Source organism: Rhipicephalus microplus, chromosome 8, assembly GCF_043290135.1.
Source record: "Rhipicephalus microplus isolate Deutch F79 chromosome 8, USDA_Rmic, whole genome shotgun sequence".
Taxonomy (NCBI): domain Eukaryota; kingdom Metazoa; phylum Arthropoda; class Arachnida; order Ixodida; family Ixodidae; genus Rhipicephalus; species Rhipicephalus microplus.
The window spans coordinates 48,078,816-48,102,354 of record NC_134707.1 but is presented as its reverse complement, the minus strand read 5'-3'; the positions used below and the strand labels follow the sequence as shown (position 1 = coordinate 48,102,354).

Below are 23,539 nucleotides of genomic sequence, written 5' to 3'. Positions count from 1 at the left end.
GCAAGATCTCGCTCATAGAGAAGAAATACAGTTAAGAACTGCCGATGGAAAAACCATACCCATAGTCGACAGGATCAGGGTACTGGGTCTGTACATCGAAGCCAAGGGCAACAATGGAGAAATCCTCAGGCGACTGGATGCAACTGTAGCCCAAATAATGATACTCATAAAAAGGATAGCAACTAAGCACAGTTGCATGAGGGAGGAAAACATGATAAGGTTCATACAGGCATTCGTGATAAGCAGAATAGTATACGTGGCGCCATTCTTAAAATGGCAAGTCGCGGAAAAGATCAAGGTAGACTGCCTCATTCGAAAAATATTCAGACTAGCTATAGGGCTACCGATTAGCACAAGCACTGACAAACTGTTACAGCTAGGCCTGCACAATACAATAGATGAGCTTATTGAGGCACAGCGTACGGTGCAATATGAACGTCTCCCTAAGACACGAGCAGGAAGACATATTCTAGAGCGACTAGGCATAACGTATCACACGCAACACAGAGTTAAGGTGGACATCCCGAAAGAGACCAGGGAACAATGACGATACCACCCTTGCCAAAAAACATGCACCCCGAACACGATAAGGCCAGACGAGAGACAAGAGCAAAACAAATACAAAAAAAGTTCGGTAATGACAAGGACGCAGTTTTCGTAGACGCTGCTCAATACAAGCGCAAATGGGGGTTTACCGCAGCCGTAATCGATAGCAACAAACTCTGTACGACATGCGCAACGATACGCACCACAAGTACCGAGACAGCGGAAGAGGTAGCCATAGCGCTCGCTGTAGCTCACACAAACGCAACAATGATAGTCAGTGACTCTCAAACGGCAGTGAGAAACTTTGCCAACGGCCGCATCTCCCCGGAGGCACTACGTATTCTCAAAGGAGGGTGTCGAACAAGCCCCAGAAATACATATATTATATGGACACCTGCTCATGCCATCGCGGGGGACAGCAACAACGGGGCTGTACATGACGCAGCTCGAGGGCTCACCGACCGAGCTGCCCTCTCAAGTGCCGCCCCAGCGTCCTCTGGTGATTACGGCGTGGCAGACGAGTGGGAGTGGGAAGACAGAATGACCAAATACAATGAAATTACAAAACATTATAGATTACAGAGGGGCATATTCCCGCACACTCACCCAAAGTTAACAAAAAGACGGTCTGTCGAATGACGGCAGTTACAAACTAGGACATATCCGAATCCTGCACTATCGCACATTATATATCCTGATATATACAAAACGTACAGGTGCAAGCGTTGCGACTCCAGAGCCACTCTGCAGCTTATGTTATGGAAATGTAGAGGATTTAGTACTCATAACAAGTATGCGGTCTCTGCTGACAGCCTTCGCGCGCGCTGGGAAGCCGCAATGCTCAGTTCCGTCCTCGAAGACCAAATGTGGGCCGTCCAGCGGACCGAGGAAGCCGCCAGGATTCAAGGACTCCTGGTCGTAACCTAGGTGGGGCCAATCGCCCACCCCATCTACTCGCCGGACTCTGAATAAAGTTCTTTCCTCCTCCTCTTCTCTCCGGACGCAATACTATTGTCTTTCGACGACATTTGCAGTGAAACATGGAGATGTGGGGCCAAGTTTTATTCACTATAGCATCGTGCCTGGTTACCCAGAGTGTTTAAATTTGGTGGTAGCAAGTGTAGATATTGACCACGCTTCATTCGCTGAGTTGAAGATTTCTGCTATCACTGCCTTCCTTCTCATCGCCGGAAATTTGAAGGAAAAGATTGCGGTCGGGGAGGCCGCGAATTTATGGAGGTGAAATGCTAGTTGCCTTTATGCTTAGGCATAGGTGCACGTTAAAAAAAAACAAAGAGGTAGATGAAATATTCGGAGTTCTCTGCAGTGGCGTCTTTTACGATGGTATTGTGGTTTTGGCATGCACAGCCACGAAAATTAGTAGCGTCACTAATTGCTATTGATTGATTGATTTGTGGGGTTCAACGTCCCAAAACCACCATTTGATTATGAGAGACGCCGTAGTGGAGGGCTCCGGAAATTTTGACCAGCTGGGGTTCTTTAACGTGCACCCAAATCTGAGTACACGGGCCTACAACATTTCCGCCTCCATCGGAAATGCAGCCGCTGCAGCCGGGAATCAAACCCGCGACGTGCGGGTCAGCAGCCGAGTACCTTAGCCACTAGACCACTGCGGCAGGGCGTCACTAATTGCTATTAGTTGATTGCTACCCCATTATACACAAAAAACTACACCAGTTTTGAGACCATAATATTCAAATAACAACACTCTATGTAGCAGCACGCACCTGGCATGAAATACTGTACTACGCTACATGAACTGAGACACGAAGAAAAAGGTCTTCTGGTGCGAACCGACTGGCAATCATAAATTGGGCTTGGCTTGCGGAAGGGGTCTTTGGATATTGCATGATGCATAATTGTACATTATGTATAGGTTATGCTGATGATAACGACAATGCTGAAAGACTGACAAGGTAACAGTATACTTCACTGCTTAGTATGTTGCGCCTTGTAGCTCCACACATGCTTGTGGTGCTTTATTTGATAAATGTGCAGTGGTGTTTGAACTCCTCTACTAATGTGCTGCCGGACACATACACTGACGCATTCCATAATTATGTGAATTCTATCATCAGCATCATAAGCCTGTATATGCCCTCCGCAGGGCCAAGGCCTCTCCCATGTTCGGCCAATCAACCTGGTCCTGCGCTTTCTGCTTAACATAAAACGTCTTAATCAGATCTGCCCACACAGTTATCCGTCTCTAACTCACACGTTTGCCATCTCTTCGAAACCAGTCAGTCATGCTTGATGACGCGCTACCTGCCCGACCGATGCCTCTTTTTCCGGCTTCTTTATTTCAACTATTGTTCTCTTAACCCTGGTTTCTTCCCTGAGCCACCGTGCTCTCTTCCTTTCTCGTAAGCTCATTATAATTTCCATCGCTCACTACGTCGTGCTCAATTTATGTAGAACCCCCTATGCGCCCTAAAGCTTCTGCTCTGTATGTAAGTACCGGTAAGATGTAAATAATGTATTGACGGTTTCGAGGTCACAAGCGTTGTACTAAAGAAAAACTTCTGGTCACCTCATTTACCAGCTCCCAAAGCTGAAACTAAAAGCACGTTTTCAATTTCTTTTCAAGCGTAAGAAAACTCCCTATTTCGTTTTTCACATAAAACAAACGTGCGTAGTAATGTTTCATGATTTTATGTAGGCTAAAAGAACATTTACTTCAATATATTTTTGCCAAACAAGATAAAGAAACTGTAGAAAATCAGCGGGGTATCTTCTAAAGCATGTGTGGTCCGCAAATGCTATTAAAGCACATCGGTGGACAAAACCGGAAGTCATCAAGGGGCAACTACAACGCATAATATAAGAATGATTGCTGAATGTCATATCCCGCGTACTTAAGTGTTTAGTAAATTCGCTCCCATGCATCGGCTCCGTGGTTACTTCCTCTCCTAAGTAGGCGCCTTCCTTCACAACTTTCACTGTCTTTTTACCATGTAAGTATCATTCATTCAACCTTAATTACAAAACCAAATTTTATGCAGGCAGGAGTTATTTGGTAAAAATTAAAAAAAAGATACACAATTTTAGTTTATAAACTTCAGAACTCACCTCTATAACTCCTGTCCCATCCATGGTCTCCTGGAACAATCATGTCGTAGCTAGAACATTCAAAGATCTGTGAATTCTCAAATATAAAAGAGCTTATTCACTCAGCCTAATCCTGCTTTCATACCTGCCAGAAAGCCATAATCTCTTCACGGCTCATCTGCGTAAAATAGCGCAATAGTGGCTTACAATAGAGAGGTAAAAGCAACAATACATTGAATTCGAAGCGTTCCTTAGTGAACTCTTGCGACTAGGTGAGTATCTATCTATCTATCTATCTATCTATCTATCTATCTATCTATCTATCTATCTATCTATCTATCTATCTATCTATCTATCTATCTATCTATCTATCTATCTAACTAGTCACCTACTACATTTAGCTCTCCTGTCCGCTTTAATAATGGTATCAATACCAAACTTGGTACGGCATAGCATGACTGTACGAAAAACATATTTGAGTAGTCATAACATGAAAATCATGACATGTATGTCATGAATGTCGTGATTTACACTTCATGGTCCTGCAGCTCTTGCGGTGGTTTTTTTCACACGGCATATTGCAACACTGGTATGGTATGGCATGATTGCATAGTGAAGACCAGCGACAGACACTAACATGAAATCATGACATGCGTGTCATGTAACGAGATGACTACATACCACGTTCATGATGCGCTTGCGGCTGTTTCTCTAGCGTCACATATACCAAATTCGGTATTACAATACTTGAATGTAGGACAAAGGTATGTGACTGGTGCAAAAATGATAATCATGAGATTCATGTTATGTGAGAACATGACTACATGCCACAGTCAAGGCACCAATACATTTCGACGTGATGCGGTGTCCGTGCTCGCCGGCGTTTATTTCGTTGCGTAACATCGGCGTTGCCACGCGCTGCGCTTCGTTGATGTGAAGCATGCGCTTTTAGCGCGTCCGGCGTCACGAAAAGAGGGAGACGCAGAGTTCTCTGGGTAACGCATAGGCGCGAAATGCAGCATATCGCATTTCGCACTGGTTGCAGTCGGGCCGCACCGACGGATGCTGGTCGCGCCTGGCACACGTGCGGCACAGCGACTGGTGCAAACATGGTAACCCTGACACTCGTGGCAGGTTGGAACAAGACGACACACCACGCCCATAGCGTGCTCTTGGCCGTTTCGCTAGCTCGACATATACAAAATTTGGCATCACGTGACGTGAATAGATGACAAAGGCAAGTGACACATCCAAACATGATAATCATGACATGGAAGTCATGTGCGGCATCATTTACCTCCACCTCTTAACGTTGTGCTGATTTTATAGTGACGTACCAACATTTCTTATACATACTTCGCATATCATCGATTCCCACTGCACGTGGGATCTGCAAATTTTTCATTCTTATGAATTGTTTCTCCTATACTTTATTCTTGGAGTCTCTGGAAAGTGTTTTTACGAAACATGGCCAAAAAAAGTCTGCTGCAAGAGGTGGAAAATTCTGGTCGTAGCACTCTACTATCAAATCGAACCTTTACAATGGTTTTCACTTACCTGTATCAAAGAGTTTCATACAGTAATACCTAGAGAGGAATCTGGCGCTGCATCGCGTACCCTCAAGGAAATTATGGGAAGTATAGGCTTCGGATTGGATCGCGTTAGCCAGTGAACTGTCTATGGACTTTTAGGGGCGAAGCTCCTCAAAGCAGCACCCGTTCGCCCCTTGTAGTCGTAGTCATAGTCGTAGTCGTAGTGTGTAACCAGTGTTACATATTCACCTGCAAAGTGGTGCCAGTGGGAAGTTTCTCCTGTGTTTTGCAGAAATATAGAAAGTTCGTGGCGTGCGCGTTAACTAAAAGCCGAATGCTCCTGTCTCTCATTCCTCATTAGCAGCCATTGGAATGTACATTGAGCACTATATCTGACAAGAAAGTGTTGCTCCTTTATACTCGCTGGGTGTAACCTTTTTAGTTTTAGAAAGGTTTAGCGAGCGTTGAGCCGCAGTGCCATGAATACAATGAACTCGTATATAGCATGAACTCGAGGTGGTTAAAGGTGGGAAATATATACGAAGCGCAAGCCATAAGAAAGTAAAAGCCGAATTCCCCTGTCTCCCATTTCCCATTAGCAGCCAAAGGCAGGTACAGTGAGCACTATCTGACAGGAAAAGGTTCCTACGTTATACTCGCTAAGCGTAACCTATCTGGTTTTTGAAAGGTTTGGCGAGCGTTGGGCCGCAGTGCCATGAATACACTGAACTAGTATATACCATGAACTTGAGGGGGTTAAAGGTGGGAGAAGTAGACCCGAAGCGCAAGCCGTAAGAAAGTGTGCGTGTGCCACCTTTCGTTTAGTCCTTGGATTGTCCGCTGGATGGCGGTGCTTCTATATGAGGAATATATGATGAAAAGATGCGAGATGGTGGTATTTGGAGTTTTGAATAGATGGACGAGCGGACACACAGACAGATGCATGGATGGATGCATGAACGGACGCAGGGGCGGATGCACGGACGAACGCAGGCACGGACGCACGAACAGACGCACGCACGGACAGGTGGATGGACGCACGGACGGTCACACAGACGGACACATGGACGGATGGATGCAAGAACGAATGGACGGATGAATGCTTTGCCCCCCTCTCCATCATTCACTCCTTGGATATGCTGCCATTTTTTTCTACAGTTTCAGTTTCGTTCTTCGCGTTGAGTGGGTAGTGGGGCGGGTGCAAAGGACGGAATCTGCGCCTTCGTCATTCAAAGCGGCTGAAAACTGCTGGGTCTCTCAATTTACCTACTGCAACGCTTGAGCTGTATAAGTCGTGGTGGACAGTTTAAGCGAGGAGTCGTCCACTCACCGCTGGGCTTAGAAGTAGCGTCCCATGCCAGTGGAGGATATTACATCGCGTTCACGTTTGTTGTTAGTGTGCCTTGCCAAAACTCGTTGAAATTAAGTGCAAAACAACGACGACGTTTACAATCGCACCGCCACGCTCTTATGACTCGACATTCCAACAAAACGAAAGGTGCGTTTGAGGCAGACCACTTGAACAGACGCACCTGGCATCACATCAGACGAAACGTTAAGTGTTTCTCACCTAATACTATGATGTTGTTTTCATAAATAGATATTGCGTACTTTCGAGAAAAAGACAAGTATGTTTGTTTTGAGATGTTGTAAAGAATAATTCATTACATCTCGATGCCAAATCTGGAACGCAATGGCAGAACAATGCAAACCCTTGTGGTTAAATTTGTGCAGATTTCACTTCTATCGTCTAGTCACAAAAACTTTTTGCAATAAAGTTTGCGTAGAGGAAAATGAAGCAAGTTTCAATTAAGCATAACTTCGTATCACCTTGTTTTACACTCAGCAAAGAAGCATTGCGAATATAAAAAACGTGATCCATTCAAAGCAGATCCGAAGCCTGTACTTCCCATATTGACCATGGGTGTACAAGCGCCGCCAAAGGACCCCGCGTAGACAGTAGCGCCATATTCTTGTCTAGGTAATATTGTATGAAAGTCCATGGTCTCTATGATACATACGCACTATTTTTGCGAGTAAATATTTCCACACAGTACGCCAATTAGTGCGACGTATAGCAAGGGCGGGAAGACAGAATATCTTCATGCGAGAAGTGACCTCACGATGCCCTGCGATTCGAACCCTTGCACCCACAATCTAAATGCCTAACCACAAAACTTACCCTCACCCTCAATAGGCACTGCATAGCCTTGTATTGTTTCGTTTAGTGAGGAGAAAGATAACGACAGTGAGTGTGAGCAGAAAGGGAGAGAGTAAAGCACAGCATATACAGCATAGTAAAGCGATTGATTGAATTATTTGTGGGTTTAACGTCCCAAAGCACCACATAAATATGAGAGACGCCGTAGTGGAGGGCTCCGGAAATTTCGACCACCTGGGGTTCTTTACTGTGAGAACAGTAAAGAAATTCACAGAAAGAAAGAAGTGAATAAGAAGAGAGACGATATAAGAACGGGAACGAAAGAAATAGAAAAAGAAAGGTAGAAAGAAAAGGAAAGCAAGCGAAAATCTGTAGCAAGAGAGAGAGAGAGAAAATAAAATGAGAAAAAGAAAAGCACAAATATAGAAAGAATAAATAAACAGAGATGAGATAGACAGAACAACAATGAAAATAAATAAGAAGAAAGAACGGGGTAAAAAAAAGAGAAAGAAACACAGCCGCTTACCTCCATATTTCCTTCGCCCTTCGAATCATTGGTGGGAAGCTGTCGTTGAGCTCCAACATCTGTTTATCCTTGCGCCGTCATGGCAAGTCACACTCATTTCTTTTGTTCATTTTCCATAAAATGTCGTAATTTTTTCAGTGCAAAACAGAAAGTAGCCATTTCTAGCGCTCGTACCTGTATACTTACCCAGTAAGGAAGTAGATCAAATCGAAGTCGATGTAGAAGGCGCTTCTTTCCACAACATAGTTCTTGACACCGTAGAGTGATGGAATGGCATCGATGCCTTCTCCAAGGTACTGGTAATAGTGCTTTTCTTCTGTCTTCTGCAAACAAAACATGCGCGTTGCAGCTCAAGCTGTCCTCTATCCATGAGAACGATTTTTAGGTAATTGCGTCCGGGATAGGCTAACCAGCTACCGACTGGCAAAGTCAGTGAATGACGTGATGCACCACCCTTTAGCGATGGTGTCAAAAAGCTTCATAAAAAGCTTAACGTCTGACATTTTGAGGATGCGGTACATCATGACGATGCCACATGATCCAACTACGGTATGTCGTCGTTTGCTCACTTGAGTTCACGCGTGCTATATCTGTTCGTAGTAGCTAAATCATTTTACTCTGTCCTGTCTGACGTATTTTCCGAAACGTTCTCTGCACAAAGAAAGCCCATTTTATAGAAAATGCCTGTAGTTGGTACATTGTATGCTTCACGGACACACAAAGGGCATGAAGCGGGTGTATCACGTGCGCTTTGCCGGACAACAAACAGTACGTGACAGACAACAGAGAAGCCTAGACCCGAAAGTGCTTCGCCCCTAAAACTTCGATGAGATGTAAGTCATTTGAAAAAGAGGAGCCTTTGTCGGCGACCCCACTGGCCTCAGTCATTCGTTCACCCAGATGAATCAGTGATTGCTGGTGGGCCAGGTCACAACTATACAGCAGCATCTCCCGCTGTATCAACCTGAGCGTTAAAATAATTTCTGGTTCAGATGTAAGGAGTGATTTACGTAGCCTTAGTTAACGTGATATGGCCTGGGACTCCCTCCTCAACAGGGCCGATACCTTTGTAGCACGTTTCAAAAAAGTAAATGGAAGTGTGTATGCCACAGCTCGTGCACTGAAATTTTGAGCAACGACACTGGACAGTTCCGCAATCTTTGAGATCCCAACGCATTACGCTAATTATAAACATTCAGTGGCGAAGGGTGTGCTTTCCAATCAGCGTTTTACCAGACGAGTGTACGAAGTTTTCCGTAAACAAATAACAGGAGAGGACGCCATGAGTTAGCAAAAAAAGTAAAGTACGGTCTATGCACTGAAAATGTCTGCAACAATCAGTAGCCCATGCTGCACTGAAATAATTATGACGAAGCTGAATTTGGCCTTAAGAATCTTAATTTTTTAATACAGAAAGTAACCTACTGGCTGTTTGATTTTTATATTAGGGATCTACTGAATAGTACGAACGTTTTGTAGTTATTGAGGACATTTTCAGGACGTTGTGGATATTGAGGATATAATGTGAACACATTTTTCATCGCAATATAGTGGGACGGTATATGCAAACTTACTTATGTGGTTGCGACCTGCCATACTGACCTAGAAATTAAGTAACGACATCCCTGTGTAGCTTTAAACCTATGTCAGAGACTGCAGCCAGGTCGTGTATAAATAACTACCGAAGTTATGGGGTATGTTCTTAATAAAGAAACGTGAAAACACCGCAGTTCATTCATCAAATTACATTGCTAAAATACCAAATAAAAAGCTATGCATCTTTGTAAACACTTGAGGAGCACGGACAGTTGGGCGAGTTTGTAATTCATGTTAAATGTGTTGCGCGAAAACTTGAAGTGTGTCCTCCTTTCGTACTTCAATTTTCCCCGAAACTCAGTTAGGATTTACAACCACACTTGGGTTATTCATCTTTACAACCACACTTGCATGGACATCTTCCTTTTAGGTTCGATAAAAATGCTTATTGGGAATATTACCGGCTTGATACCGGCTAACTTACGTTACTGATTTCGATGCCCCTTAATACAGGCTGTATCTGAGGTTGAATAATAGTGCTGTAGCGTAAGGTTACCTGAAGGGTAGAAACAATTGGAACGTTAAGGTCGGGGTGCGGCAAACGATCGTATATTTATTGCGGTGAACGATACTTACAACTTGAAACATAATGACGATGTATTTTATTAAGCTGTATTTATTCTTAAATCCAGCAAAATATATCGAGTCGCACGTTATGAGAACTTCTGGATATATAACTTCTACGTTGAATTTAGCTGCGGAATCAGAAAAAAAAACATAATGTCAATAAAATAACACTTTAGTTCTATTTTGCTTTACTTACAGGAATCATAGCCAACGCGACCATTGGTGTCACGTTCATCAATTTTTATACCGTCCTGGACAACCTTCCCTGGAATAAGATCACGTAGTTTCGCATTAGAATGTTACTACATTTTCTACAGGAGCAAAGAGTTTTTCGCTGAATCTCAAACAGCTTTTTCACTGGTTTCTCAGTGTTGTTTCAAATATTGTGGCATGAAATCTTGGTGCAGGAAGCACTCAGAGAGTGTGTTTGTATAACTTTGTAATTAACGTGATGATTGTACTTGAAGCGATAGTTACTACGTTTGCTGACCTCCGAAACTATGCTAGCAACTACAAGCTAACTGTTGCCAATGTTGGCCTGTGAATCAACAACCTGAGGTCACTGAAATTGCTGGGGACTGTTCCCTTTTGCTGTAGTTCTTAATTACATCCTGTCACTCAGAAGCAAATTGTAGCGTCATTGTGTACTGTTTTTTTCATGTTTCCGCCTTCCAAATCGATCTGACAGTTATTCGTATTTTCTATAAATAATGTACCGTAGATGCAAAGAAACAGAAATTTATGAGCTCGTTTTTTTGACAACAGTGTTACTGAGATCTGACATATGGTGATAATAAAGAAAATATAGGTGATGTTATTCGCTGGAGTTATAATTTAATGCGAGGAAAGAAAAGTCAATAAAACAAAAGGTTTTCCGAGGCAGGCACTCAACATTCGACCTTCGAATAACGCATTCTGTGCTCTACCAACTCATCTACAGCACTAGTAAACACCGCGCTCGCTCACTTTATGTGGAATATGTGTCTGTTCGAACTAGTGAGTGTTAGTCAGCACCGCTAGCAGTCATGATGGCGCGTACGGAAAACTTTTCTTCGGCGCGTTACTTTCACGCAGCATGGTATGTTACACCGAGCGTGCTGCTGACAAATAACCCATCGCATTCAACCTCAGGACATCAAGTCTGCTCTAGCTAGACCCTCGCTACGAATGAGTGAAAAAAATGAAAGTTTTAGGTAATATTTTTCTTCGTTAGACGCAATATTAGCCGGAACTAACAGACAACGATGCCAAGGTAACTATACGGCATGTTACCAGTAGTAACTGTAATGTACGTGTGAAGAACCAGGCAGAGGAAAACAAAACTTTCCTCTGACAGAGAGGGAACATGCGACCTTCTAATGACGCGCCGGATGCTCTACAAAATCATTATTAAAAATGGGTGGGCGCTGTAACAGTGGGGGAGGAGCGCTGTTGTCGGTGAGTTGTAATAGGATTGGACGTCTTTTTTTTCTAAATTCGCTGGTTTGGTTCCTGCCAGCGTTGAGTTGTGCTTTCGTCTGATTTTCTTTTTTCGCATTGTTAGCCCCCATGGCAATTGAACCACAAATTGCAATACTTCCTTTTTCTGAGTTTTGCCTGTTCCGTAAGAACGCTCAATGCAGAGCAGGCGAAACACTCCTTCTGAAAACCACCTTGACAACTATTTGCTTGCAATGTGCAACCCATTCTCCCAGATGAATTTTTGTTTGACAGCCTGCAGTTGGAAATCGCAAATTGAACTTTTCTTCTCCAGCAGAGCGATGAATCTGGCTACTTGGTGGTGGTTCATAATTTCTTTTTGCACTGTGGATGACGAGGCACGGACGGGACAGCACTATAGGACAGGCGGTGCGCACACACAAACCTGGTTTATTGGCATCTTGCGAAACGTTATATATAGCCAGGTCAACATTGAGATAGTAAGAATGAGTTGAATGGCCGAACATTGCGAAAGCAACTAAAAGTTAACAAACATAAAGCATGCATGTGGCATATGTCATCGTAAACACAAACAAGTTTTCCGCAGATCAGCGTGCGTCCCTTTCTAGCAATTCAAATTTCAGTGAACACCTGTTCATAGTGGGATCAGTGACAATGATTCTGCAGACAACACGTCCCACCAAGAACACACTCCTCTGATTCCTGTGTCAAGAACCTACACTGCAGGGCAGTAGTCTAACTCTGCTAGAATGGAACACCCTAAACATAAGACATGCAAGACTTGATCAAATAAACGATGAATTGGACTTCTTTTACGTAAAGTTTTGCTTTTTTGATGGCTTTGGTTGCGGGTGGCCTTCACAGAAGCATATACTATCCTACTGCAGTGAACCGACAGTGCGGCATGCGAAGTCTGCGGCACCGAAGAAGAGATTCATGATTCGCTATGCCGTCGCCGGCGCTCTCGGATTGCCTCTGAGAGACGGATACTTTCTGACACGTTGCGAATATTGGATGATCGGCCCCTCTGTGCCGATGCTGCTGGAGCACCATCCTTGCGTTTGTGTTTGTTTAGAGAAATTTATTCTCACAGACAGTGAACATCAATTACAATCCAACAGAACATAGTGACAGAACACAGCATCCACAGACACACCAAAAGTTGTTACGAAAAGATTAGTTTACATAAGTAAACGAAACACAACACACACAAGTACACAGGAATTGTTACAAAAACAATGCCTACATATGCACAATGCATGGTAAACGAAGAACACACAAATGAAATGTAGAGATCTATGTGTCAGATATTTACATATCTTTTACAAGGTGTTTGTACGAGTACTAAATAAAAATTAACCTACCAATACCAGGCAGGCTTGAAATCAAGCCTTACACGTCTCTCACAGACGAACACAAAACGGCAGGACCAGTGTCGACGGAATTCCTCCTCACCTAGAAAGAAGAGTTTCTCCAACAAAACAGATAGTATTTCTTTGTACAGTCGCTCCAAAATCGGGAAGAGAGCCCGGCGGCGACGACCTGCTGCAACAGCTTCACAACGGTTACGCCAAAGACAGTAGGCACCAGCAACAATGAGAAGGCAGGCAAAGCGGCCTCGAGAACAACGTCCAGAAGGAAAAAAGTGGTTTACTCCGATGCCACGAAATCCTGCATGCACAGTCCTTCAGAAGACACGAGCAACGACGCATTGTCTTAAACATGATGATTTGTTTCTCGTAGGGAGCAGTTCGGACATGTTGATGACTTGACCATTCTCCACCTTTCAGGCGGTCAAGGGTAGGAAGAACGCCCCACCCCATCCGCCACATGAAGTCCTGGAGGTGATCAGATAGAAATGATGCCGTCAGCGTGCTCCAAGACACACGACTAGAGTGGGTGCGGCGTGCCGGAGGAACTAACGGGAGCAACAAAGCGGCTGTAGTGTCAACGATAGGATTGTCTAGCACATCTAATTCAGGGCAAGTCGACTGGATATGACGAAAAAATGCGACAGCTGTTGCATAAAATGAAGGAAGTACTACTGATTGGGGGCCCCAATTAAGGCGCACATTAGGCAATAAATACGGAATGTGAGTGCCTAGAAAATAATATGCCAGAGTTCGGGCGGGGGCTTCCTCTCCTTGTACGAGGCGCAACAGGAAGTGAAGGGCCAATAGCCGGCAGAGTATTGATACCGAAGGGGAAGCGAAACTCCCTTGGGAACGCTGCTGTCCTAACGCCACACGAGAGACAACTCAGTGCCAGCAGACCAAAAGAAGGAACACAAGGCCGACTGCAATGACCTCACGATGCGTAAAGGTGGCTGTTCCACGTGAGAAAGGTACCAAATGCGACCGCAGAACACAGTCTGGGCAAGGTACCTCCACTAAAGAAGCGGGAAGTCGAATTCCCGTGCATTCTCAATTTTTGTTTTACTTCATCGAGGGAATTTGACCAAACGGAGTTACAAACGCAGTACTGGTTGTATAGAATTCCTAAAATGCGAAGAGACGCAGGCGGCTGAAGAAGAGATGTTGAGCTAAGTGTGGAGTTGGGATAGCCAATGGACAAATACCGGGATTTAGAGACGTTTAACGTGGCGCCTGAAATGTCCCCATACTGGAGGAATAAACGCAGGCTATGTGAAAGACTATCTTCATCTGAAAAGTACAGCGTTATGTCGTCAGCAAAAGCTGAGACTTTCACGGTACTGCTGCCGGGAAGCGCAAGACCCCGGACATGCGAATCCGCTTCTAGAACACACAAAAATGGATCAAGGCTGAGGACAAATAGAACAGGAGACAAGGGGCATCCTTGACGGACCCCACGTGTAATACAAAAGGCAACACTCTCCCAACCATCTAGAACTAGTGAGCTTTTTATACAAGAGTAGGTATGTCTAATTAATTCAACAAAAGTACATAGGAAAACCAAGGGCTGTGAGCACTTTAAAGATATGCGTGTGCTCTAGTCGGTCAAATGCTTTCTCTTGGTCTAAAGACACAAGGAGACCACGCGCAGATCGCGACAGAGTATAGGCTATGATATCCCGGGTGGTGAAGGACAAACTGTGTATTTCCCGTCCAGGCATAGATGAAGCCTGGTGATGACCCACCAGGGTGTTCAACAGAGCCTTCAAACGTTGAACCATCACCGTCACGAATATCTTATAGTCAACGTTAAGAAGCGTGATAGGTCTCCAATCTTCAGGATTAACAGAAGAAGCGTCACCTTTTGGAATAAGCACAATGCGTCCATCTCGAAAACTTGATGGAAAGACACCATCCTCGAAACATCGCCGGATAACCGCGGTTAATGCAGTACCAAGCTCATTCCAAAATGACAAGTAAAATTTAACTGGAAAAGTCTGGCCCGGGGGCTGTCCCCCGTTTCAGAGATTGTAGTGCTGCCTTTACCTCTTCAACTGCTGGAGGGGCGTGCAGAGAATCAGCAGCTTGTCGAGGAACGCGAGGCAAACCACTAAGCATAGACGGTATTATGTCACAGTTTGTCCGCATGGCTGAACATGACATCTCTTCAAAATGCGCCAGAAAGAGAGATCAATCACGCGTAGGAAGCGGCTGTGTAGGTGGTGTCTGCGTGGTCGTAAAAACAGGTGATTGTGACTGCCCAAAACACGATTGCCTCGCATAGCGTAGCACCTCGGGATGGACACAAGGGTTGTGCCTACAATGCCATGCATCCGCCGCCAGAGACGAGGCGGCAATCAAACGCTGGAAGCGTTCACGTAATTCATGTTGCCAAGCTCGAATCAGGGGAGACGGCGTTTCAGCGCGTAAGGCGATGCGTAATTTCGCTGCAGGATCGGCCAGCTCCTCAAAAACGCGACGACGAAAGGAACGCCCTTCAACTGAGCAGTGCAGGCGCCACTGGGTTTTAAGCGCATCCAAATCAAATGAATCAGACGTGGCGAGTGACACGCGTATTGTACGGAACAAATTTGACCGAGAGCACGCGTCCTGGAGGACGCGAACATCAAGACGCCATGGTTTCTCCGAAAAAGAAAATGGAATTTTCAGTTCTAAGGGAATCGGACGATGGTCAGAGATGTACACAGGCGAAGGTGGGATGGGCGGAACACGTAAGTCGGAGACAAACGTCTCTAAAGCATGTGGAATATAAGCCCGGTCGAGTCGGCTGGAGGAGTGTCCGCGGCGCCACGTCCAAAAAAAAGTATTACCGTGCATGATATTATGCGCATCCAGCAATGAAAAATGCTGGACCATAGCCTCCTATATTTTTTTGTGCCCGCGCATTAGCGCTAAATACATACGCGCCATCCGTCCCTTATAGTTTTGGCGCTCGCCGCCAGATGCCGCACCGATCCCATAATAACAGCAGACGACGCGGCCTATGCACGCTTGCGTTTATGACGGTCTAGAAACCGTCTACATTGCATTGGATTATGCGTATACGTTAAGAAGTGCGCACACACCAAATTTTTAACACAAGCACTGTATGCAGAATGCAATGTGAGCTTTGTTATTTGATTTCGCGCTCAAAGCTTGAGCACTTTTCGAGACAATGGTTTGACATGAAAATCTTTTGCCAAGTCGTGTTTGTCAGTCACACTCGTCGCGAAGTTCAGAAAAAGTGGGCGGAGAAACTTCACGAGCACAACCTCCAAAAGTTTTTTATGATGTCCCGGGGTCGAGCACTTGAGTTTGTCACGTTTCTGTAGTATTTGCGCGGCGTTGTCAACGGCAGCCTTCAGTGGCTGATTCATCTTTCTCGCTCTTGCGAGGAAAACTTCCGCGTAATTCTTTAGAGAATTTAGAACCATTACGAGCTCAGTTGACGGATACAGGAGTACACCTGGGTGGATATCTCCACATTCAATCAGAACATGCTCCGCCGTTTCCTTATCTTTCCCGCAGCATGTGCATTGTTCTTCTTCTTTACTGAATCTTGCTTTATAACTACGCGTTCTAAGGCAACCCGATCTCGCTTCAAACAGTAAAGCGCTTCCCCTTGAATTATCGTAAAATGCCTCCCTCCTTATTTCATTTTTGCCCTTTCGGTAGTTACTCAAAGCCGGTTTTTTCTCCATAGCTGCCATCCATTCTCTCGTTTTGCGCCTCGGCGCTCCGCCAGGAGCGCTCGCATCCCATAATAGCTCGGGGGACGGCGCTGAGGGACCGACCGCTCGGGCACAAAGTTATAGAGGAGGCTATGGCTGGACAAGGCGTCGCAGCTCACGTGAATTCCAAGCAGACCAACCCCAGCAAGGACCTTGTACATCGCATCGCGTATTTAGCACACAATTAAAGTCTCCAATGAGAATTGCATGACGACCGTCTAGGAAAAACATCCAAATTTCAAAAAAAATCATTAGACTGTCCAGTTTGTGCAGGCGCATACACACATAGTATCCTCATTCAAAAAGAAAAGTAGGTACAATCTAGAGCAATAATTATACCGACGCCGTCATAAACAACGTGATTACCTCTCAATAAAGCCCGAAACAATATAATGATGCCTACTCCCGTAAAACGAGTTGTAGTGAAAGAAAAATAGCAATCTAAGTTAAACTTTTGTTTAAAAGCCCTAACGTCGGACAGTGAACAGAAATTAGTTTCCTGCAGGCATAAAACATCACAATTTGCAGCACGGGCTAGACTAATCACCTCGGCCTGCTTTAACGGACTGCGAAAACTTTTTACGTTAAAAGAAATAATATTGAATGCGGTAGCCATCGCAAACAATAAAGACAAACTTGGATACTAGACTCACAGTTCTGACAGACGTGGGAGTGGGTGCCCCGCAAGCAGCTAAATCACTTCTTACGACCAGACGACCCACCGTAAGCGCGGGGCTTCCGGGGCCGCATCGAAGTCCGCAGGGGACTTCTGTCTCTGCTGGGGGCCTCCGAGTCACTGCTGGATATTCGGTCGCGCTTGGTGCCGAGGCTCTTCAGTAAAGATGGCACAAATTCGTCTAAACTGTTCCGGCTGATCTCGCTTGGAGTGCGGTCGGTGTCTATCTGCAGGGCCGTGTCACTCCTAGCACTGCTCAAGCCCTCGTTGATGGAAACCTCGTCACCTTGGGACAAAGTGTCCTAATGAACAGAGGACTGGGCAGCCATGGGGTGAGCAACAGATATCACGTCAGCATCTGCGACGCGTTCGCCGACTGGCGCTTCCTCTGGTGAGGGCTCGACTTGTGGTTCTGTGGGAACCACCACTGGTTGCGGGCCGCTAGATAGATCATGCGCACCTTGAGGGGCTGAATGGTCGGGGCTGGCTGGAGACGCTGGGTGCGTTTGGTGTGGCGTCTGGTGTGGCGTTGTAATGCACCCAACTTCGTCCTGGCAAATATCCGGACCTGGCGTCAATGATACGACGTCCTTATTTTTGCCTGATTGAAGTGGCGGGTAATTCTTGGAGGCCGCCTTTGAATACGACGGCCTGATGGTGATGGTGCATGCGGGTCACCACAACGGCGACACGAAAGCGAGCAGCCCTTCCCGTCGTGGCCGTAAACGCCGCACCTTCCACAAAACGGAGCTGTGCAATTTATGCAGAAATGCCCACTGTCTGCACATCGACGGCACTTTCGCTGGATCCCTTTATAGTCACAGGTCACTCGTTGGCCAGCGACCTCTAGGTAGTTAGGCACCGGCAACGATGTCTTCATTTCCATCCGGACAAATCGCGTCCCAGTGGTCACGTTTGGGCGCGACCCAATGAGTCCTCTGCTGATGTGCAGCACCTTCCCATAGGGAGACAATGCTTGCGCGAGGACCTCGCTGGGGACGCGGTACGGCAGGAACAGAACGGTGACATGAGTGACTTGGGGTCCCAAGGGTACGGCAGCAACGCGCTCTCCTCTGATGTCGAGGTGGGACGCGTCGACGATTTGAGCCAGAGCGGCCTCACTGTTAACGGTGACTTGGTAATTCCGGCCTCTAAAGTGCTGTACACAGTAGACCTCTTCGATTCCTACTATTGAAGACGTCGCGTCAGCGACGTCTTCATGACTAGTCCCCCCGGGGACGACTACGTCGAAGGCTAGCGCCTTCTTCGGGGGCTGGCTTGCCATTACGGGCGTCCGCCAGCTCAGGGACGCCCCGAGACGCCAACGACGACAACGAGGGAACACGAGCACAGGTCGAAGCTCCTTATAACGGCTTTGTTAGCTTAAAAGGCAGTCGAAGCCTCTTGAGCTTTCTGAGGATTACGGGTCCATATGCAAGCCTTTAAATTTTGCACAGTACCACTGTTGCACACGCGTCAGCCTACACTTTTAAAAAGATCTAGTAAAAAGATAGCAACTGCATGCAAATAGGTAGTAAATGCAGCACTTGCTACTTTCCTTGAATCTATGCTGCCATTTTTCTTTCTGTTTATTACCTATGTTAGCAAACAGTTACTCGCTGCAACCATTACTAACTTTTTACAACCTCTTTATTACCTACTTAAGTAAACAGTTAGTAATTGGAATGAACAAAGTAGTAACTGTAGCTGTTACTACCTTTCTTGCTCGATTACTACTTTATTGCTGCCAAGCTATTGACTCTCTAATCCAAAATAGTGTGTGATTCATATTCTGATAATTTAGGAGAGGAGTCGTCTCGACGTATCATCATTAAACGGAAAGATGGCGCAGAAAATATCCATAAATCGACGAAAAACATTGTGTTTAGACTACTCAACAGAGATATGTAAACGTCATTCTGATATTGTCGAAACGAAGAAATACAAGTTAGTGTTACACGCGTTATATTAGACAATTACAACAACGTCAGTAAATTATAGCAAATTAACAAGACCGGTAGATCGAAATAACCAGGTGGTCAATATTAATCTAGATGATTGTCACAATTCACTACGGCGTGTTTCCAAATATTATCTTTGTTTTGGCACGTCAACCGCCAAAAACGATTAAACCCACTGATATATGAGCAGTGCGAAACATACAAAAGCACTGAGACTATGGTATTGTATTCGGTATATTGTTTCCGCCACTGTACATAAGGCATTTTTGTGGCCATTATATAATAAATAGATGAGACGTATATCTATTTGTGAGTAAAGCTGCCCTAACGTCCTTTGCTACGTCCCTAAACACACATTAGTGTTGTAGCAATTGAGACATTAAATAGGAGAGAAGAAGAAGAAGTCACAGAGAACAGCCTCTGCTTCGAGCTCTGTGAGTTTCCTAATTCTTTTGCCAAGTTTTTTCAATAATCGACACACCTCGAAGGGGCGTTCCCCCTTAGAATGGGGGATCGAAACCCCATCCAGCAACCGGGACCGGGCCGACCACATCATAGTGCGTCTGACGCAAGTTCTCACCCTGGCCCAAGCGGGGCCCACGATGACAATTCTGATGTCTCCTCCGTTGAAGATATGGCTTCGGACACCGACTACGTGGTTGTACCAAGCCGACGCCTGAAGAGGAAAATCAGCCGGACATCAACCACTAGCCGGCAAGCACAGACAAAGGCGAGTAGCATGCGGTCGTACACCATTTCGTATGTGCCGACATCGAAGACAGACATCTTGAACTCTCTAAATAGGCAGAGCCTGACAGAGTACTTTGAGCTCATCGCTCCAGGGAAAGTCGTAGAAATACGCATAACTACCCGAAAGGACATACTGTCCTTGGAGGTCACTACGAAGGCCTTAATGGACACGCTGAAAGCGATTGTTCGATTAGGAAATATTCCGGTTCGCGCATTCTCCGCGTACGACGAAGAAACTACAACGGGAGTTATATACGATGTGGATGAGGAGATAACAGACTCGAGTCTCAAGAAACTGCTGTCATCGTCGGCTCCCGTGCTTGGCTTCCACCGCTTTGGACGCACGCGATGTGTCAAAATAGTGTTTCAGTCGAAGACGTTACCCACACATGTAAAAGTTGGGTACGTGAGGCACTCGGTACGTCCTTACGTACCAAAACCTCTACAATGTCATAAATGCATGAAATTTGGGCACGTTAGTGCAGTTTGCAAGGGTGCAGTAACCTGCAAGCATTGTGGTGGCCCTCGTGATGGTGATAACTGCAATTCTTTGGCCAAATGCCCAAACTGCTCAGGCGCCCACGACGCAACATCAAAGGACTGTCCCAAAATGAGGAATGAAATTAGTATCCTGAAGAAGATGGTTCGAGACCACTCCACTCACAGAGAAGCTGCAAGGACTGTACGGCGCCGTAAACATCGTTCGCGACATCGACGCAAACGAAGCAGCAGTGCTCATAGCTTATCGAATTCGACACACAAAACCGTGCCCTCGCCACCTCCTAGCCTACTTTTGTCGGCCAGAAAGGAGGATACAGATGCTCAAATGCCAATACAGTCCACGCAAGTACAATGTAACCAGTCATTGGCTCTCCCTACGTCGGAGACTCAGTGGCCTTCACTACCGTCAAGAGCTACGGTAGCGCCATCATCACATAGTGCCCCTACCTCCAATGAAGAAAACAAGAAGATGGACAACACAGATGTCAAGGCTATGCTTAAAAATTTGATTGGTTCGATGCGTAAGATTCTCAGCAGCCTAAACATTCCCGCTTCTAAGGCGGCTGTGCAGCTACTTGAGGTTTTGGAGCCTCTTCTACTGGTTCTTCAGTAAGTGAACATGGCGCTGATGTTCGAAGAACGCATGCGCCAGTCGCTTGTTATGCAATGGAATGCTCGTGGCCTACGTGGCCGTCTGTCAGACTTCAGACAATGGGTTTTAAATATAAATTTCCTGTTATCGTTATATGTGAACCGAATATGGTTTTACCTTTTCGTATATCTGGATATATCCAGATTTGGTCCCGCAGTGATCAACGTACGAGCAAAGTTCTCGTTTGTATACGCCGTGATCTGACATTCTTGAGACATGAAGTCGCGTCGCATACCAGCAATGATTACGTGAGCCTGACTATAACACTTAAAAAGCGAACATTCTCCGTAATAGGAGGATCCATACACCCAAGCGCACCGATGGACTGCTTCCACCTGGGGACCATTCTTCAAGCAGCACAAAGGCCACACATTGTGATCGGTGATTTTACTGCACATCATCCTCTCTGGGGTAGCTCTACAACGAATTATCGCGGAAAGGATTTAGCCAATTTTATATACAACTATGGACTAAGCGTACTCAACGACGGATCACCTACATTTGTTCGTGGCGCGTCCTACAGCAGCTGCCTCGACCTCTGTTTCGTTTCCAGAAACCTTCTGTCTTCCGCATGTTGGTGCACAGATTTGGACACTCGCGGCAGTGACTACCTTCCAACGTATGTTCAGTTCAGGTGGTTTCGCCACACGCACACACGCTACATCCGTCAAACCGACTGGACACTGTTCAAGGCATCTGTCAAGTCTGGCTGTGAGCACACGACTGATCCATCCGAGGTAGAAAACATCATTGCTTCTTCACTGCGTGACACAACCAAACAGGTTAACCTACCGATGCAAAGATCAGCAGTTGACTCCCAATACGAGGCCCTTCATGCAATCTGTCGCCGTGCCGAACGCCGATACAGACGAACGAAGTCACCTTAAGACCTTTCCGCCGGTCGTCGAGCTCAACGACATGTTCTTCGGCATCTTGACAAGATTGACAGGCAACGTTGGAGAACTTTCTGTGGATCTCTGGACCCCAGGCAATCTCTATCTAAGGTCTGGCGGGTGGTACGAAGTTTGCAGACAACTCCCCAACAACATCAACCATTTCAAGCTGTTGCTCTACATCAGGGACGGACAGAAGTTAAGATAGCCAGTGACTACTGTAGCCTCATCGTGGACACGACTGATTATCTTGCCACTAATGAGCTTCTTGCTATCATTGCGCCTCCATCGTCTGACGAGTGCCTTGATGTACGTTTTACAATACATGAGCTTGACGCTGCGATTTCTGCCTCTCGCCGATCATCGGCACCAGGACCTGACGGAATCACGTATGCTGCACTCAACCATCTTGATACAGAAGCACGACGTATCCTGTTATCTCATTGTAACACCTCATGGGAGTCAAGTCCCAGCTAACTGGAAATGCAGTCGCATTATTGCACTGCTCAAGCCGGGGAAGTGTCCTTATGCACTTTCCTCCTACAGACCAATCGCGTTAGCCAGCTGCGTCGGAAAAGTGACGGAAAGAATGATATTGGCACAATTAGAGTGGCTTATAGAGAGCAACAACTCCTTTCCTGCATTCATGAATGGCTTCAGAAGAGGTCGATCTGCCATTGATGGTGTGGTCGACTTGATAACCAGCGTTGAAGAGGAAAGAAGCCGACGCAGACTAGTGGCGGCGGTCTTCTTAGACATTAAGGGTGCCTACGATAATGTGCTGCATTATGCGATCCTTGACGCACTGGAAGATTTTGACATTGGTGGACGACTGTACGCTTGGATTTTCAGCTACCTTAGGGACCGCACCATTTACATGATGACAAGTAACGGAGACACCGATCGATATAAGGTTCATCGTGGTGTTCCCCAAGGAGGAGTTCTCAGCCCGATCCTATTCAATGTCACAATGATCGGCCTTCCCAGCACGGTGAAGATCACTGCATACGCTGATGACATATGCATATGGGCATCCGGAACTACTCGTCCGCGATTGCGAGCTCGACTACAGCGTGCAGTGACGATCACATACAAATATCTACGACGTCAGGGGCTCACTCTTTCAATCGACAAATGCGCAGTGCTTGCGTTCACGCGCAAGCATATGTCGCAACACCCGATATTTATTAATGGGACAGCGATACCTGCTGTAACGCACCACAAGTTCTTTGGGGTTGTCGAACACAGAGATCTATCGTGGACAAGGCATGTCGCCGTACTTAAATCTAAATTGAAGAGCTTTGCTGTCATTCTTCGCCACGTAGCAGGAGCAAGATGGGGCCCATCAGAATCATCGCTACTTCAATTATACAATGCTCTATTTGTGGGATACATTCGATACAGCATTCCGGTGCTTTCCAATATGAGACCTAGTTGTGTGAAGACACTCGAGAGTGCTCAAGCTCAATGCTTACGAAGAAGCTTGGGTCTACCACGCTGCACTTCAACAAATGGGACAATCGCAGAGGCTCGGGCTTGTCCCATCAGTGTATACATGCTCTGCG

General features: G+C 45.9%; 1 protein-coding gene across 1 annotated transcript in view; it reads right to left on the bottom strand.

Annotated features, from left to right (window-relative positions):
* The window catches only part of LOC119184926 (venom metalloproteinase antarease-like TtrivMP_A), a 61,637-nt gene that overhangs the window by 23,599 nt on the left and 14,499 nt on the right, over nt 1–23,539 (bottom strand). Inside the window, exons 5-9 of the mRNA XM_075871745.1 lie at nt 10,194–10,262; nt 10,007–10,125; nt 9,855–9,926; nt 8,021–8,157; nt 3,637–3,686 (exon numbers count right to left, since the gene is read on the bottom strand). Coding sequence (XP_075727860.1) covers nt 3,637–3,686; nt 8,021–8,157; nt 9,855–9,926; nt 10,007–10,125; nt 10,194–10,262 — 447 coding nt within the window. The remainder of the gene's footprint in view (nt 1–3,636; nt 3,687–8,020; nt 8,158–9,854; nt 9,927–10,006; nt 10,126–10,193; nt 10,263–23,539) is intronic.